This window comes from Limulus polyphemus, unplaced genomic scaffold (assembly GCF_000517525.1).
Source record: "Limulus polyphemus unplaced genomic scaffold, Limulus_polyphemus-2.1.2 Scaffold1, whole genome shotgun sequence".
NCBI lineage: Eukaryota > Metazoa > Arthropoda > Merostomata > Xiphosura > Limulidae > Limulus > Limulus polyphemus.
The window spans coordinates 2,268,280-2,286,516 of NW_013665611.1; the positions used below are offsets into that span (position 1 = coordinate 2,268,280).

Sequence of the window (18,237 nt, forward strand, 5' to 3'; positions counted from 1 at the left end):
ACAAAAATATTATAAAATGTAAATGCAGTGTGGTGCATTTAAAGTAATTAAAACAATTAAATGACCTGCCTAGACTACTTACGTAGGAGGTTAGCTACGTAGAGCTCTGAACGAATCCGATGGTCGTGTGGGGCGTCCCATTGACTACGAGGTTAAACCTAAGTGAATTAAACCTATTCCACAACATGTGATGCCCACAAAACACCTCTAGTATAAAAGACACTATAAGCTTAATATCCTGATAAAAAGTGACCAACTGAGCGACTTATCTAGTAAGAGACTTCAGATCTAGCGAAGTTTTCAAAACTTGGGAAACGGGGCAAATATTAAAACTCAATAAGTGACGGTACTGTAGAATTATACACGAACTTCTCTCTGTGTTAAAAGTCTGTGTATAATTCTACATATTAACTTACCTACGTTATGAATTTTGAACAACAAGTGACGGTATTGGTACATTAAGTGCTTCTAAACAAAGGAAAAAATTCACACGCAAAACTTTAACACATAAGCACTGATGTCCGAGTTGGGGCTCTGAGGGATGATAGATTCATTTCCCAAATACCCTTTCCTTTGCAATGCACAGTACTGTCTAAACTAGTGTTTCTCAAACGGTGGGTGACGCAAGCAAGTTTCTAGAGGGGTCATGAGCTGTCTGCACTGAGTCAACATTTTATTTTGAGTCCTCGAAGTGTCTAAGAGGTGCACCTATCGCCTTTGTTATGAACTATGACGATCTGCGCCAAGAATCACCAATAATTGTTTTCAATTCTTGTAGAGGTAATGGGGGTCGCGACGACCAAAGGCCTGTACGCGGGGTTTGTCTGGTCAATCCGGCTGAAAAATATTAACCTACACCCACCCTTCCCTTACGCATATAATGACGTCATCCTTATTTCCCGATTCCCAATTTCATTTTTGCATAGTTTAATGAAGTTTAAAAAGCTTCCCACGCTCTCACACACTTTCAATTATACAGTAGAGGTAGAAATGGTTTATGAGAACGAAGTAATGCTCTCATCAAATTAAACTTTCTTTTGAAAACATTTCAGCACGAGCTAACATATGGCTGTAGTCTACGATATTATATAGAAGTTTAGTTGCAAGATAACGCATATGACTCAGAGAGTCATGCCATATGTAAGTGGTATACACACCTTTGGTCGATTAGACAGCATAAAAACCGCGAAAAAAAATATATTATTCTCCACGTACAAAATTAGGTACTTCCTGCGAGATAACAGGCGACGGATATATATCAGATGTTTTACGACACTCCCGAGCTAAAACAAATATATCTTAACACTTACACTTATATGTATATACACGCAAACTTAAACACACACACACACACATATTTATATATGCGTTGATTTTCCTTCCATAGTTCAGCAACATTCATATATGTATGTGGTATTTGTTTAATTTTTCCCGGTTCTCTCGGCTCGAACCCGAGATCTCTCGCACACTATCTCTGCTAATTGAGGAAAACGGTTAACCCCTAGCAACTGCTATAGTAAGGAACTATCTTAACAACTCAGTGATATAGTAGCCCAGTGACTAGCGTGCCGGACTATGGATCTGAGGTTCAGTTGTTTGAGTCTCACTACTGCCATGATATAAAAAAACAAATAAATTACGCTCCCTGCTTTGAAGCCGTGGTCGAGTTTTAAGAGTGACGGTCAAATCCCACTATTCTGTCTAACAAAAGTAGCCCAAGAGTTGGCGGTGAGCGATGTTAACTAGTTGCCTTCTCTTTAGTCTATCACTTCAAATATAATGGGAGCCAGGATATCTTTGCCTCCCCCAAGCTAATGCCATTTATTAATATAATTTTAGATTTGCCCCAAATGATATGTCGTTGATCATAAAAATAGAGAAAATGATAATAATAACAACATAAAAATAGATAAAATTATAATGATAAAATTAATAATAGCAATAAAATGTTAAAGGGGCCAAGCGTTGTACCTATTAATGGAAGAGCGTCTGGACTGAATTAAAAGTGATTCCTTATATTTTCTGGCGAGGATACTTTCACAAGTTTCTAAAATTTTGATTGTATATAGTGTCTCATTGATTGTGCCGTGTTCTTTTAAATAATGTTCAGCGGTAGCTTCTTTGTTGTCAAGATTTCCAGTGGCACGAATGTATTCATTGAAACGATCGTGTATTGGACAATTGGGTTCACCTACATATGTGGCCAAACACTGTGTACATATAAGTTCATAGACAGTGTTTTTAAGTGTGCAGGACTTCTCTAAGCCATTCGTATTTGCAAAACACTTATTGGATTTACATATATTGTCTATATTAAAGGCTGAACGAGTGAGTATATCCTTCAGTTTTCTACCAGATTTTGTATGATTTTGATATTCAAACCAGATCTTGTAATCACTTGACGAAGGCGAGTAGTTAAAGGTTCATCCACGAAGGGCATAATCCATGAAACAGTGTCTTGATGTGATAGCTTCTTTATTTGATGTCGTTAGTTAATATCTTATGAGTCAAAGCGGTGGAATGTCTTAGTAATGCAACCGTACGGGTAGCCAATAATGCAAATACAGAGTAATAATTACATGTGTTTTTACGTGTGTAATATTTAAACATGTAGTTTTTACACTAGTTGTGATAGCCACCCCTAAGGGCGTGTTTTAAAACACACTATTATTTTTAATTCTTTATTTTTAATACATTCGTAATCTATCTATCAAACTCATCAACTATAATTACATGTGAAGTTTAGTATAGATATCAACTATATTAATTTACAAATTTCACTTTCACATAAAGTTCTAGTTATGAAACTAAAATAATAATACAAATGTGAACTTATTTCCTTAAACTGAAAGGAAAAATACGTATTATTCAATTGAATTTTGTTGTAAAATACAAAAATCGTTAATTGTAATCTTTACGAAGTCTGTGAATTATGAAAAACACTATACTATATGCGAACTTACACACCCTCAAACGATTACCACTATAAAAGATGAATATTATATTATCAGTGGAGAGTATTGTACGTGAATTTGTGTATGTTCAAATAACTTCCACAGTAAAAGGTAAAAGCTATCTTTTCAGTCAATTTATCTGAATTACCGACATAATATCTTAAGTTATATTTAATTTGTCTTTTTTTTTCAAATAAAATCATGGATTTTGTAAAGAAGAAAAAAAAGGAACTCTATGTCATACATGTTTTCTAAACGAACATAACTTTAAAAACATTCAGACAGCATTATCTGAGATTTTTAGATAACTGTGTGGATAAAACAATGTATTTCCAAGCAGAAAATAGATTATACGTGTAGTTGACTTATATCCGTTTAGACTGTATACAAGATAGGGCCAACAAAAGCTCGCATCTCAAGAATATAACTGAATTGAATCCTGCTGACTCTGGCAAGTTCCAAAAAAAGGTATGTGCGTTCCAGAAAGGAGCCCCCTTCACCGAGTCTCCCCAACAACGAAGCATCCGTGCAACAGTACAACGCCTGATTATACACACTAAGCAATCATACTTAAGATGCTCTTGCCTGGCAGTTTTAGACTGTTTGCATCAAATAGACTTGCATTATTTTTTGTTGGTTCCAAGAACGCAAACCAGCTTTGAAAGAAATAATAGCATGAACAATAAGCATTTTGAAATTAAAGGTTGTTGTTAAGCACAAAGTTACACAATGAGCAATCTGTCTTTTGCCCATCGAGGATATATATAAACCCGATTTTTAACTTTATAAGCCCTTGGAATTACCGCTGAGTTAGAGGAGAGCAGTTGGTAAGATAATGAGTTTCCTGCTGTCCAATGAGGAAATAGACGAGATACAACTTTATGTTTTGGTGGGAAATCTTAAACTGTGTTTTGTATTTGTAGTTTGTACTTATGAAAAAGCTACCAAGGCTGTCTGCCCCCGTCACCTAATTTTGAACTATTGACCAGAGGGAAGAAAACCAGTCAACAGCATCCTACCACCCGCCATACACATTAATGAACTGACTGTCACTCTTATAACACACTCACAGCCTGAAGTGCTGGGAATATTTTGTAGTAACGCATGGATTCTAATCAGGTTCGCCAGCTCTACCACAGGGCCAAATAGCGCCTCACAATAGGGAATGAAAAATTCTACGGATACTGCTTCATTAAATGTTTATAGATATAATAAAAACATTTGGGAAATTTTCTATCACTTCTCTTCAAATGCAAAAATGACTGTGAAATTTCTATAAGCAAACTGTGAATGGAAATAAATAGTTTTATTTAGATTTGTTACTTTGTTAATTATAACATGTCTCTCTATTTATTGCATTTTAAGGTCATTGGTCTGACAAATAATTTGAAAAGCGTAGCACAGAGCGTATGAAAGTTTCAGTGATATGTGATTTTATATGAAGCTCTATCTAGGTTCTAATAATGAAAACATACACAATAGTTTTCTATTGGAAAGTAATCTAATAGGATAATATATAAAGCTTTTCCACGATGCTAGCTGTGTGTTGACATATCTTAAAGCAATTAATGTGTACATTAATAAGCTAAATTGTTTATCAATAAGATACACTTCTGTTCTCAAGGTTTTTTTACAAAAATGCTAAATTCCAGAGTCGTGTATCTTAAAGCAATTAATGTGTACATTAATAAACTAAATTCTTTATCAATAAGATACACTTCTGTTCTCAAGGTTTTTTTACAAAAATGTTAAATTCCAGAGTCGTGTAAATAACCTTCTAATAACGATAACTCAGTCACAAATATTGTAATCTATTTCTGTGCTTAAACTTAACTTAAAGTTGATAAATACAAAGAAAATAATACGTTATTCACTATGATTAATAGTTTATCTGTCTTTTACTACAAACTGTGACCAATTTGAGGTACTTTCATGCTGAAAGTTTCGATAATTCCGTCACTAGATGACGCCACCTTTTATCACAGAATACAAGATTAAAAAGTTTCTCTTCAAAAGCGTGGATTTGATTACGCTGACTACAACACTCTACTATAAATGTTTTCTTGTAGTTTTATTTTTAAGTCTGCTGAGGAGAGAAGTGCAAAAATAGCAGTGAAATAAATAGAAACCGTAAAGAAGAACTAGTAATAAGATATAAATGACTAAAACAAACTGAAATCAAACTTCTACACCAAATGAAAATATAAAAATGAAACATACAATATTTTACAGTATTTTTGGTGAAGTTCTCAAGTTTTACTTTTCAGTTATTATTTATTGAGTTCACAAGTTTTTTTATATATAGTCCAGATGTTCTACTTTTAAGTTATTGTTCATTGAGTACACAAGTTTTTTTTAAAGTCCAAATGTTTTACTTTTAAGTTATTGTTTATTGAGTACACAAGTTTTTTTTTAAAGTCCAAATGTTTTACTTTTAAGTTATTGTTTATTGAGTACACAAGTTTTTTTTTATATAAAGTCCAAATGTTTTACTTTTAAGTTATTGTTTATTGAGTACACAAGTTTTTTTTTATATAAAGTCCAAATGTTTTACTTTTAAGTTATTATTTATTGAGTTCACAAATTTTTGCTCTTAACTTATTTTATGGGGATCAAAAATTTGACTCACTTTTTGAATGGAAAGTGGTAAACTAAAATCCTTTCCTCCTTGTAAACGAAAACCCCACGGTGTGTTTTCTCCCCTTAACAGTTTGATAGTCAACATTTGAGAAGTCATCTCGAAAGGCCTCGGGATCAAGCGGTTGAAGCGTTATCGTAACCAACCTTTAAACTCACTGACAGAACTTTAACTTCGAATCAGCGGAAAAGCTCTCACTGTAACTCCCGGTTATCGGCGCTCTTGACACCCAGTCTGGCTCCGTTGAAGAAAGGCACACCTCCTGAAGCAGATGATTTATTCTACTATGCTTATAGTCTGGTAACCAGAGTTCCGTGTGCAAAGTTGTGGGAACAGTTTGTTAGCAGGAAGACCCCCCCCCATCTGTTGCTTCATGACGTCATAACTTCTAGTGTAAATAAGGTGAAGTCGCTTAGCAGCATTTGGACGTCAGAGATAAGAGGTGAAATCATTCAAAATCAACATCGTCAATGTTAAATTACGTTGATGTAGGTGTATCACTTTTCTGGACGATAGAAGAATTATAAACGTTTCTTGTTAATCACAAAAAGAAATATATGCACTTTCTTTAAAGGTATTTCTCAATTTTCAAATGCCTTACTAAGTAGACGGGAATCAACTGCTACAAGGATACTGTTTTGACCTTTATCTTGTCTTTCCTTATTTTTTTATTTAGATAACACTGTGATTTTGCTTTCATCTCTTATTTAGGTTAATAACATACAGATACTCTAAACAATTGTTAATGATATTGTTTCTGACCTTCTGTTTATTGTTCTGTAGTGTATTTTTCATGTGAAGTTTGTAATTCTTTTTGCACTGTTTCATTGCCACTGCAGGTTCGACTTTAAGCTTCCCTAACTGGACGAATCAATGGAAAAGATATAAGTTCCGAAGAATCGTAATTACAATTGTATTTGGGTTTGAGACAATGAAATTATGCGAGGTTAAAATAAAGTTAATTTGAATGAATAAGCTACACAGAAATGAAAATCCAAGGTTCGATTCCCTATTGTAACAACTGAAAGGTAATGGGAACTTAGAACATTTCCTTATTTATGACAAAGAACAAACATGGAGGACTGTACTTCAATCGTATTCCATCCTGTTATGAGGTTCCAGACAATGAAGATGGGTGAAAATAGCTCTTTCAGAGGAGTGGTCAGGAAGTCTCAGGACCATATCAACACCAATCTTAAGTTTACAACAATAGTGCCAGCCTGCTCTTGGCGTTCGTGGTGACCAGACTCTATACTGAAGTGGATTGTCATGAAAATTCAAAGCCATTTCTATCAAATATTCACTTACGAGCGTAGCCTGAATGACTAATTATTTGCATTTCAGATCATATGACTGAATTGAAGGGTTAATTAACATTATTTCATAGCAATAATTTTAGTTTTGTGTTAGCTATAATATTGCCAATTCCGATCATTCGTTAATAGTATTGTGTAGTGTATTCTAACGTTGGGAACTCTCTACGTATATGCTGTTTGTACATACGAAAAAAAAAGTATATCTATTGAAAGTCAAGTTGATTTTTAGCTTCGCCTGCTCTGATTGGAAGATTAATTACTACAAATATGCACATCGATTTTGGTACGAATGCAACAGAAGAGGTTGTTCGAATTTTGCGCATGACAGAACAATGTGTTTTAGGTTTCGGTACAAAAATAGCACTAAGATAACGAATGAGAACTGGGGAGGAGTGAAGGGATTTTTAACGTGCACGACACACTCTGTACGCTTCCATTGCTTTTCTACTACCTATTTCTTGCTGCGCTTGTTTGTTCTTGTAAGATATTTTATACGTGCTAAACCATGTTGTTATTGTTGTAATGCTTAATACTTGACATTCTGTTTCATTACTTTCGAACTATTTCTTCCCTGCAATACTGGTTTGTTCCTATAAGTACTGGTTCACGTGTTAAGCACAGTTTCATTCCTGTTTTAATGCTATATTCTTGTTGTAATACTTCATTTCTTTGCACTGCTGCGTCTTTCCTGATGGATAGCTCGCATTCCTATGTGTACAGCTTCAAATTCGCTGTTCTGTTTCATTTAAGATGAACATATTCGTTTAAATTGTCAATGCATTTATTTCCATTCTATTGTTCTACTTTTTTCTTATTCTCTTCATTGTATATCACTATTCGTTCTTAAGATATACATTTGTTACTATGCACATGACCTTTGAACTTTTACGTCAAAACAAACAAGCTGATATTGAACATTGTACGGAAGTAGAATTGAAATTCTTTTTAACATGCTAGCTTGTTTGAACATAGTGACAGCTTTCATTGAGAACCTTTTTTACTTTAGTTCTACATTAGGTGCTATAAGTACTGTTAGTCCAACTCTTTTCTGTTTTAAGTTAAGTTTAACAATTAGTTATATATTTTAAGCTAATTCTAACAGTTAAGCTATATGTATTTTAATTCAACTGTTGTAAAATACTCATTTCCATGTTCTCCAAGGCAAAATCATTTCGACATTTCCATCAATTTCAGCAAGATATTACGCCTAATATTTCAGTCATAACTGCAGATCGGTGTGCTCTGTTAGAGAAAGATAAGATAAACAGTTTAAGCAATAAAATTAACCCTTAAACAGACAGCTAGGCACAGCAGCCGTCACGTAACCCTTCTGTACCACATAGTTTCGGTGTGGAGTGTTAAACACAGGTACATGCAAACTGGAATTGTATATATAGCTTCTTGTTTTTTCTAGCCAGTCAGTCAAAACCTGTTTATCTTACATTCTTTACTCTTTATATGGTTTTAATTTACATCATCCTTGTTTACCAACGACCCGTTTCTTTTCACGTGTTGAAATAAAGTGTTTTAATTAATTTTATATAACGAAACTTAGACTTGAAATTTTCCAGTCAGCTTTAAATTAAAGGAATCTTGTATATGAAGCGATCGCGTTCTTTTAGGCGTAGTCACATCTACCAAAAAGAAACCATTACGCTGTTCTCACGAGTGCACGAGTGAAAACAAGTTTACTGAATTGGTAAATTTCAGAAAATCGCGTTTGTCTACAGACCTTTAACAGGGCTGAATAGCATTGCACACAAGGGCGCGACATTGTCAACTGAGGAAGAAAGATTATTTCCATTACCTTAGTACACTTATTGTGTTAAGTTCTCTTTTCCAAAAACAGAATGGAAAGAAGGTTTACTTTGTAAACCACTTAGAACTGTCATTTATATATTTGTAAATATTTAAATAAAACTAAAACTCCCAAGAACAGCTAAGAGAAAAAAATCAATGTTGTTTAGTGTTCTTCTGTTTGTTTTATAATAAAGCCACATCGGGCTATCTGCTGTTTCCACCGAGGGGAATCGAACCAAGGATTTTAGTATTTCAAGTTCCTAGGCTTACCTCTGTCCCACCAGGGGACAAACTTTTAATGTTTTTGACACCTATATTTTAGTATTTCAAGTTCCTAGGCTTACCTCTGTCCTACCAGGGGGCAAACTTTTAATGTTTTTGACACCTATATTTTAGTATTTCATGTTCATAGGCTTACCGCTGTCCCACCAGGGGACAAACTTTCATTGTTTTTGCCACCTTTATTTTAGTATTTTAAGTCAAACTAAATATTTACAGAATAGGATGTATTTCAGCTTTTTGATTCAAAGGTTTAAGTATATTTAGAATGAGTTAAACATTCACTGTGAAAAACATAAGAAATAAGGCCTTAAACTGATCAAGGAATTTAGTATATATCATACAATATAACATTTTCCAAGGAAAAAATTAACTTTTAAACCTTCTTATTCAAGAGGTTTAATACCAAATTTAACATTCCCAAAAAAGAATAAAAATGACATTCTGGATTAGTGTATATTTTAAAGTTTAAGATGTCTAAAATTAAGTAATAGTGAAAAAAAAAAAAGATTTAAGCCTTCTGATTCAATGTTGTACTATACACATCTTGTGGAATTCAATATCAAGAAAAAAAAGAATAAAAAAAGAACGTTTGAGCCATCCAGTTTGGTTTTAACATCTCCTGGGAAGAATAAAAACAAACATTTAGATATCATAGACCAAGACTAGGTCTTCCTAGGCGCATTCAATGTCGTAAAACAAAAAAATTGTAATGATTAAAAAGCAGTGAAACATCAGAGAGGTAACCTCGCTGTTAACGATATTTTCGATAGTAATATAATGTAGGAATTCACACTTAAATTTCTATAATTATTCGCATCATTCATTTGGTTACCAGAAAATTTTTATGTAACTTAAGTCAACTTTAAGAACATAGAATTCATCATTCTACATAATTGATGTAGCTTGAAAATTGCCAAAACTTCTAGAAACAAGATCATTCGAATAAAATTCTTTGCACTGGTTGTTTGAACTGAGTAGAGGCTGCGTGGGGTGACTTTTATCCCTTCTCATCTTCAAACCCTCACTAACTTTTTTACAGATTATATACAATCGCATTGTCACTGAATGACTAGCACCCTCTACCGGCAGCAAATTAAATGCATAAATAATATTAATTTAGATTGTTGAATATTTTCTTTTATTGCTTGCTTGTTATTATGTGATTTGCTGGTTAAGTAACTTTTAATTTTTCAATGTGGTTTTACGATCTTGATTCCATTAGATGGTGAAAAAAATACTGCTTATAATAATTACATGTAAAAGCTAAAAAACAGCGTTATTTGTCCTTAAAGAGTAGAAGATACTTAATCTGTCCTTAAAATTAAGAAGTCACGTAATACGGCTTAAAAGATAAGAATTTAAGTAACTTACACATGAACATTAATGTTGTGTTATCGGTCCTTAGATTACGAAAATATCTTAAAATGCCCTAAAAAATTAAAAACTTAATTTGTACTTGAACGTTAAAATTATATTAACGTTTCCTAAATTATTAGCATCATAATCAGCACAAAAATACTAAAAAAAATAATATAATTTGGCCTTAAAAATGTGAGTTAAAATACTTTTTTCGAACATATGAAGTTACATTATCGTTTCTTAAGTTGGTAAAGTATCATAATTGTTCCTTAAAGTTTAAATTGAAAACGAAAATTACATATAGGTCTTTAGAAATTAGTTTAACTACAAGTAACATAATATTTTATTAAATTTTTTATCGTTACATGTGCAGGGTTAAATAAGTTAATGTTGTTAGAACAATTTGAAAGTATCAGATAATAAGTTACACATGGAATCAAATAATTTTAAGAATGACTTGAGAATTGATTCAAAGATGAACAAAAATGTCGTCACAAGTTCTGTAATACAAATAATTATTGTTGTTTTTAGCGAAACGCTAGGCAATGGGCTATTTGCGCCTCGTAGAATCGAACCTTTAGTTTTAGCGTTTCTAAGTCCGAAAGCTTACCTCATGTCTAATACAAATAAGGAAAAAAAAGGAATAAAATACGTGCTATTGATTATAAAAGGTAAATTATCTTACTGAATAAGTAAGAGTGAGTTGGGGTTGGCTTATTTGTTAACGTGTTCGGACTGTAAACCCGAGGGTTCTTTGTTCGCTGCCCATTGTCATATAAACGCTCTTCGCACTTTGGGCTATAAAAGTGTGCTATAAAAGTAAAGGTGAAATCCGACTTTTTTGGTCAGATAACAGTAGCTAAAAGTCAGTGATGGATGTTATTGGCTAGTCCGTTTCCCTCTAGTTTATCAGTTCAAAATTAGGGATGACTGCACGTTGTTTGAAATTTTAATCAGACTCCAACATGATAATGTTTTAATCTTATATATCAGCCTAACTTATATTACTGATAAATTAGTGAAATGTGAGTTTGTTTATAAGTTAGAATTCTTCCATAAACAGACAAAAAATTAACCCTTTTTCTTGGATTGACAAAAATGTAAAGCTCATTTAATTAATGTCGTAGAAATATATATATATATAGATTTGAATAATTTCCAAACCCTTAGGTATAAGTTAAGCATTGTTCATGTAAAAGTGTGAATTTTTGTGGCCTTTAAATTATTCAACTTGCTACAGTTTTAATAGAAACTAGTACAAGGTTAGTTTTCACTTAATGCCATTTATTATACTCTTTTTCTAAAAAATAACAACAGCAAACAAAGAAGAATTACAGAAGGTTTATGTAATATTTTCCACGTAGTAATCCAAGTTCGAACTATGGATGGTGTCCTTAGACGAATAAAAATATTTGATAATTAATGAGTGATCATCATAAATATGCTCTTTCGAAATTAATATAGAAAATTAACTTTCTTGTACAGATTATAAACAATAAGAAAATTATTGAAACAACTACAACTATATAATTACTATGTAAACTATAATTTTCTCGCCCCCGCAGTGGCAAAGCGATATGTTTGTGGACTTATAAGCTAACAACCGGGTTTCGATACCCGTGGTGGGCAGAGCACAGATAGCCCATTGTGTAGCTTTGTGAATAATTACAAACAAACAAATAATTTTCTCCTAGTTTACATACATTAGGATTTGAAGCTGTATCTTCTCTTATCGTTTTCTATTTCTCTCAAAAAGTATTCCGTGAATGTTTTTAAAAATAAACAAAATAAAGAAAAAGAAAACAAATAAATTTTACTGAAAAACATTGAATATCAAATTAAAAATATGGTGAGGATTTACTGAAAGTGCAAAACTTTATGTCGCTCAATTAAAGAGCAACTTTCATTGTCAGTTAATACAGTGTTTAACGAAGCCTAAAAGGTACATTTATTTTTGCAAAAATATTCATTTTGTTTGTCACGTAATGAATAAAGGTATTTACATTAAAAAAAATCAACGATCAGCCAGGTAATTTATATCCCAGAACTATAAGCTAGTTTATTAACGAAAGGAGGACGCCATACTCGTAACATATTGTTCCTTAACTGTCCTTGTATATCTGTTGTGTTTTGTAGCACGAAGTACATGAAACAATCACTATAAAGCAAGATCGTTTGAAATAAATATTATACAACTAAAGGTATATTAGGTTGTGTTTGGTTATCAATCACCTTGTAATATAAAGACTGCCATCAGTATGATACAGAAAAAGGACATTCTGGTGCTTGTGACCATTGCATTTTGGCGGTTGTACTTAGCTTGTAAACCATCACACAAAATTCTGGAAACAAAGGGAAGGATCTCTTTAGGATTTTTATATCAAAAATTAGGCTTAACAAGTATGCACTTTTACTCTGTCTCTTTTGATTGCATAAACTTTTAAAAATCTATTTCACATAATTTTAACGAGTATCAGCTTCTTAAACTTTGGCACTATGTTCATAAAAGATAGAGGTAAAATATGTTTTTGTTGTTCTTTAACTATTCTTTAATATATTTTGTTAAGACACAGTTCTCTTTAGCCCTTCGTTAACATCCATTAAATTATAATTGTTTGAAAGAACAGAAAATGTTCTTTTGCTTCCTCTTATTACAGTTAAAAAGTTAAGTTATTTAACATTCCCTTTGGTTGCACACAAAAAAGATGCTTTATGAGTTTTAAAGCAACACAAACAGTTTACAATTGATAAAACTATATCACTATTGCTTCATGTCGAGGCTATGAAAATTTTTTGAAGGCCTAAGTGATGGATGTCTAAATATCTGCGACCAAACAAGCAGAAACACAGTAAAATTAAAGTCACGTGAAAGGGAAGTTCTGTCAGAGAAAAGTTATAAAACGTAAAGTTAACCAAGCTGGAAGTGAATGGCCTAATGGTTGATATGTTAAAGTGAGATTAATAGTTTGAAAGAGATAAGGAGAATAATGTGTCTCATCAAAGAGTGTTCTAAACTAATTGAACCAGCCTGTGTGGACTTTGACAAAAGGTAGATGGTTATTGGAAGAATGAAGAGCAGACGATTATTGGAAGTACAAAAGGAGGACGATTATTGGAAGTTCATGATACAACTGCAGTAACTCCCGCGACAGCGTAAGTGAATTATACACGGATACTGTTGCGATAAAAGTAGAGAAAAAGATTTCGGCTTGTAAACTTAATTCTAAAGCAATTGAATTGGCCTAAGTGGACTTTTGACAAGAAAAAGAGAACCGTATAGTGTTTAAGATATAACTATGACCTCCATAGTGTAAATAATTTTTGTATGTACGTTTAACTTGTTTCGAATATATATATATATCATTTTAAAAACAAGTGGAGTGCGCGATGTTCGTTTATTGTTGAATTTATCGCCAACAAGTCACAGACACCTACCGTAGAAGAATCCTTAGCCCAACACACCCATATATTTACATTACTATATATACTACTAAAAAGTAGTTTCCGACACTCCACGATTTGTGTCGTAAGTTATAGTCCTTGTTTTTGATAGATACAGTTGATATGGTTCTGAAAACAATTCATTTTTAATAGAGTCTTAAATAAATGTTATTTTAGTATGCATTTTATCCTCAACTGAAGCGTGAAATTGTAGGTGCATAAAGTTATGATTTAAAAGCAAGAAATTTGTTTATAAATATTTGATTTGTGGAACCACTGCCAAATAAAAACAACATTTTTATATAATAAATAGTATCAAAAAAATATTGGCTTTCAGCTTTATGAGCCATTACACTGGTTCTGATAAGTGAAATTCAATAGTTTTATCACAGTTATAGATGTATTCAACATAACCAAGTAAACCCAGCCAGTCCTGGGTAATAGGATTTGTATGCGTGAACTTATTTTGACTGTGACCATATCTTATGTGAAAAATTGTACAGTTAAATGTCATAATTATGATATGAGTACTGATAGACTTATCAAATTGGTCATTTTTACATTCAAAGCATACATATCTATATTTAGATAGCTCACTGTGTAGCTTTTAGTATATTGAAATCGTAGTTGTATTTTTTTTTCGTACTCTTAAAAATTTAGTTTCCTCCAATATTCAGTATCTTTAAAGTGAACCTTTTTTCTAGATGTTGGTAGATAGGAAGAATAATGTCAAATTGTATTCTTATAGTTATGATGAATAATGTCAATATTTGTTCTGCTAGGGTAAGAGGAGCAATGTCAAACTTCTCGTAGATAAGAGGAATTAACCGTATTTCTCAATTAATATTTTTAGAGTAGCGTAAATTTTAAAAGGACTATTAAGTGGTTGTTAAAAATGTCTTAAATATATTTTAAATATTAACTGTTTTTTAGTATATTGAAATAGTGGTAATATTTTTTTCGTAGTCTTGAAAATTTAGTTTCCTTCAATATTCAGTATCATTAAAGGGAACCTTCTTTCTGGATTTTGGTAGGTAGGATGAATAATATCAAAACTTGTTCGTCAAGCTTCAGAGGAATAATGTCAAACCTTTTTTCTGGCAGTTAAAAAGAATAATGTCAAAATATGTTCTGGGAGGTCGAGTGAATAATGTGGCGCCCTCTAATGAGGGTTAAATTAAACACTGTGAAGAAAGGTTTTGATATACAGTACTTAAATTACTGTATTAAATAATCTTTCTTGGTTATAAAGTCTGCGTGAATTAAACAAATTTCATGAACGTAGATATTGCTCAGATTATAGTAATTTTATATTTTATAATTTTTTTGTAACCCACTGAACACGAACAGTATTCTAAAGAAAAAAGTTTTAGTTGTTTTTAAACATACTACTCGAAAATAATAACACAGTATTTACAATTATTATTCTTTATGTAATAAGTTTTAGTTTTTTAAGTATTTAAGTATTGGCTTAAGAGAGAAGTTTTCTCAAGAACAATTACACATTACATTATTTTAGTATGTTCATAATTATATAGTAACTGATGTAAGTAACTTATTGTCTTACAGTAAATATAGTTTAGTATTGATATCCTTTTATACTACTGCTTTATGTGGCATATAATCAGTAGAAATAGTTCACTCACAGAAGTTTCTTTTAAATATTCAGTATCATTAAGGAAAACCTTTTTTTCTGGAGTTTGGTAGGTTGGAGGAATAATTATAAACTTTGATTTGATAGGTAGGAAAATAATGTCAAACTTGGTTCTGATGGATAGGAGGAATAATGTAAAACCTTTTTCTGGTAGGTGGGAAGAATAATGTCCAATTTTGTATTGGTTATAAACGTATCAAGGTATTAAATACACCAAATCACGTTTATCAAAATAAAAACTTCAAATGTTTGATAATTGCACGATTATATTTATCACGTCATTTAGAGAGTAGTAATAGTCAAAGTCATTTTCAAAAGCTTTTTATACATATTTTTCGATATTGACGAGAATAGCTCGTTCTATAGCTGAGGGCGTGAACGTTTTTTTTTCTTTTTTTGCTAAAAAGACGCCTTATCTTTAAGCGTTTATTCATGTCTTAATTGTTCTTTGAAATCGGGCCTGATCACACAGTCCTGGGGATCGAGTGTCACATTTTATTCTGTTATTTGCTTAACTTTACTCTACCATTGAATCCCTTAGTCCACAATATTTTCCTTAATTAATTTAGACCTGTTGCCGACAGCAAAAACAACCTCTAATCCAATAAATCTGGGAAGAAGCAACTTCCGAAAAAACGGTTGATCACCCCTTATTACTTGTGGCAGTTATAATCTGTATGATTTGATAAGTTTTATTTTTCATGTTCACAGCATGAGCAACAGCAAACGATGGCTTAATGTTCCCATTGTCTAAAAGTACAACTTTCAGACTAACTTTAGGTGAAACGATAAAAAGTCTCCATTATTGAGGATGATGTCCAGTACTTAATTCTTCCATTAGTGCATCAACAGTTGTATAAAAACACAAAGTATCTTGCATGATGTAGTGAGAAGCAGGACTTCGGAAAATTGAAACTCTTGTTCCTGGAGCCAATAAATTCCATTGCTCTAAACGAGAGCCAAGAAGTTCCCGATGCTGCTTTGATAGAGACAAATCATGAATCAGATCATTTAGCTCTTCTTGTGTGATCAGATGAGGCAGTTAATGTTGAGGTGCTACAGGAATAGAATTAGTAGATGAAGAGGATGAAGATGATTCATTGTCTTCTTAGCAGTATAACTCTTCTTTTTCCCAATTCACTGGTGGATGTGGCACTGGAAGACCATCCCCATGAGGTAATGGTTTCACTGCAGATGAAATATCTGGATATTTAATGTATTGTTTACTTTACCTGAATATAAAGCAACATGGGTCATGCAAAAATAACAGTCAGTTGGATGATCTTTGAGCTCACGCCATATCATGGGAATTGGAAATTTGGTCTCTTCTTATTCAGCCACTGTCAAGACAGTAGTGTAAACTGTACAATACACATGTGGAGCCCCCCTTTTTTTATCTTGGTTACCAATTTTACACCCAAACTAGTGGCAGTAAGTTACCTTTACCTTGTGTGTGATTATTTTCCTTCGTGAAACTGTAATATATTTTCCACAAAAATTTTGCACTTTCGGACTTTACTTGAACTGGAGGCAGCCAGCATTTCAAATGGTTTTCTAAAAAACATAAAATGATTTATGTTTACAGAATTGGGGCGTAAAAGATTTAAAAACAAAGTATTGCAGAATTTGATTATATCGCGGGTATGATGCGAGGAAGAAGATCAGACTTTGCTTTGACTGTGCGTCGATCGAAGAGAAGTGACCAACTAAGTGAATGAGAAGCAACTGAGAGAGAGAGGTGTCTGACTCCGCCTCTTTTATGCTCAGTCGAAGGACTTCTCGAATGCTCTAGCAAGCTGAGCACGTGAGACTTTCATGATTCCCGGGGGGGGGGGGCGGAGCAACTGTGTGGGAATGAAGCAGAAGTGGTACAATTATCTACAATTATATCGAGAACAAATAGGATATATGAGCAATATATTTGGAGTTTTACATCGATACAATACAGTCAATGCTTGAACTTATCAAAATGTATGACTTTTACTCATTAAACTGTCCAAGTAAACGTAATTTTACAGCGTAAGCCTATTGTACTGAATTGATTGCATGGTATTTCACATAGTGCTGATAAAATATTGAGATATTACAATAACTCAAAATCTAGAGTTGATGGACAAATTCTGACTATGTTTTTGAAATCAACATCATCAAATTACCCCGAATCACTTAATTTTTTTACAATAGCAAATTGTTTGTTGTCCAGTGTATCTTATGATTTTATTTTCATAAAATTAAAATGGAAAACTAAAAATAACAACAATCTAAATAAACTTATATTATCTATTGTTGTTCATCTTTAGTCGAGATCTTCTACACGTGAACTCAGATTTAGAATAATTTATTATGTATCATTTTACTTGATTTTTTATAAAAATGTACGATGCTAATTATTATAAAGTTTACTGTAATCGATATTTGTTCCAAAACTCTTGGGCTGTTTGTAAAAACATTATTAGTTTGACCTATAACCGGGGCCTGGAATGAACTGGTGGTTCAGGCTCTCGACTCGCAAAATGAAGATCACGGGTTCGAATTCCCGTCACTGAACAATGTCGCTCTTTCAACTGTGAAGGACGTTATAATGTGATGGTCAATCTCACTATTCGTGGGTAAAAGAGTAGCCCAAGAATTTGTGGTGAGTGGTATTGAATAGCTGCTTTTCCTCTAGTACAAGGGTCACCAACTTTTTTCACAGCGGGCCAGATAACTGAGAAAATGACGAGCGCGGGCCACATAACCATTTTGTTCAATACAATACAGTGAATACACAAAAAAATAAAATAAAGACAACAA

At 32.7% G+C, this 18,237-nt stretch overlaps 1 protein-coding gene across 1 annotated transcript in view; it reads right to left on the minus strand.

Moving 5' to 3' along the window:
- LOC106460136 (PDZ and LIM domain protein Zasp-like) overlaps positions 1-5,860 on the minus strand; it is an 82,202-nt gene extending 76,342 nt beyond the window's left edge. Inside the window, exon 1 of the mRNA XM_022386275.1 lies at positions 5,584-5,860. Coding sequence (XP_022241983.1) covers positions 5,584-5,691 — 108 coding nt within the window. The 5' untranslated portion in view covers positions 5,692-5,860. The remainder of the gene's footprint in view (positions 1-5,583) is intronic.
- Between the last annotated feature and the right edge of the window lie 12,377 nt (positions 5,861-18,237).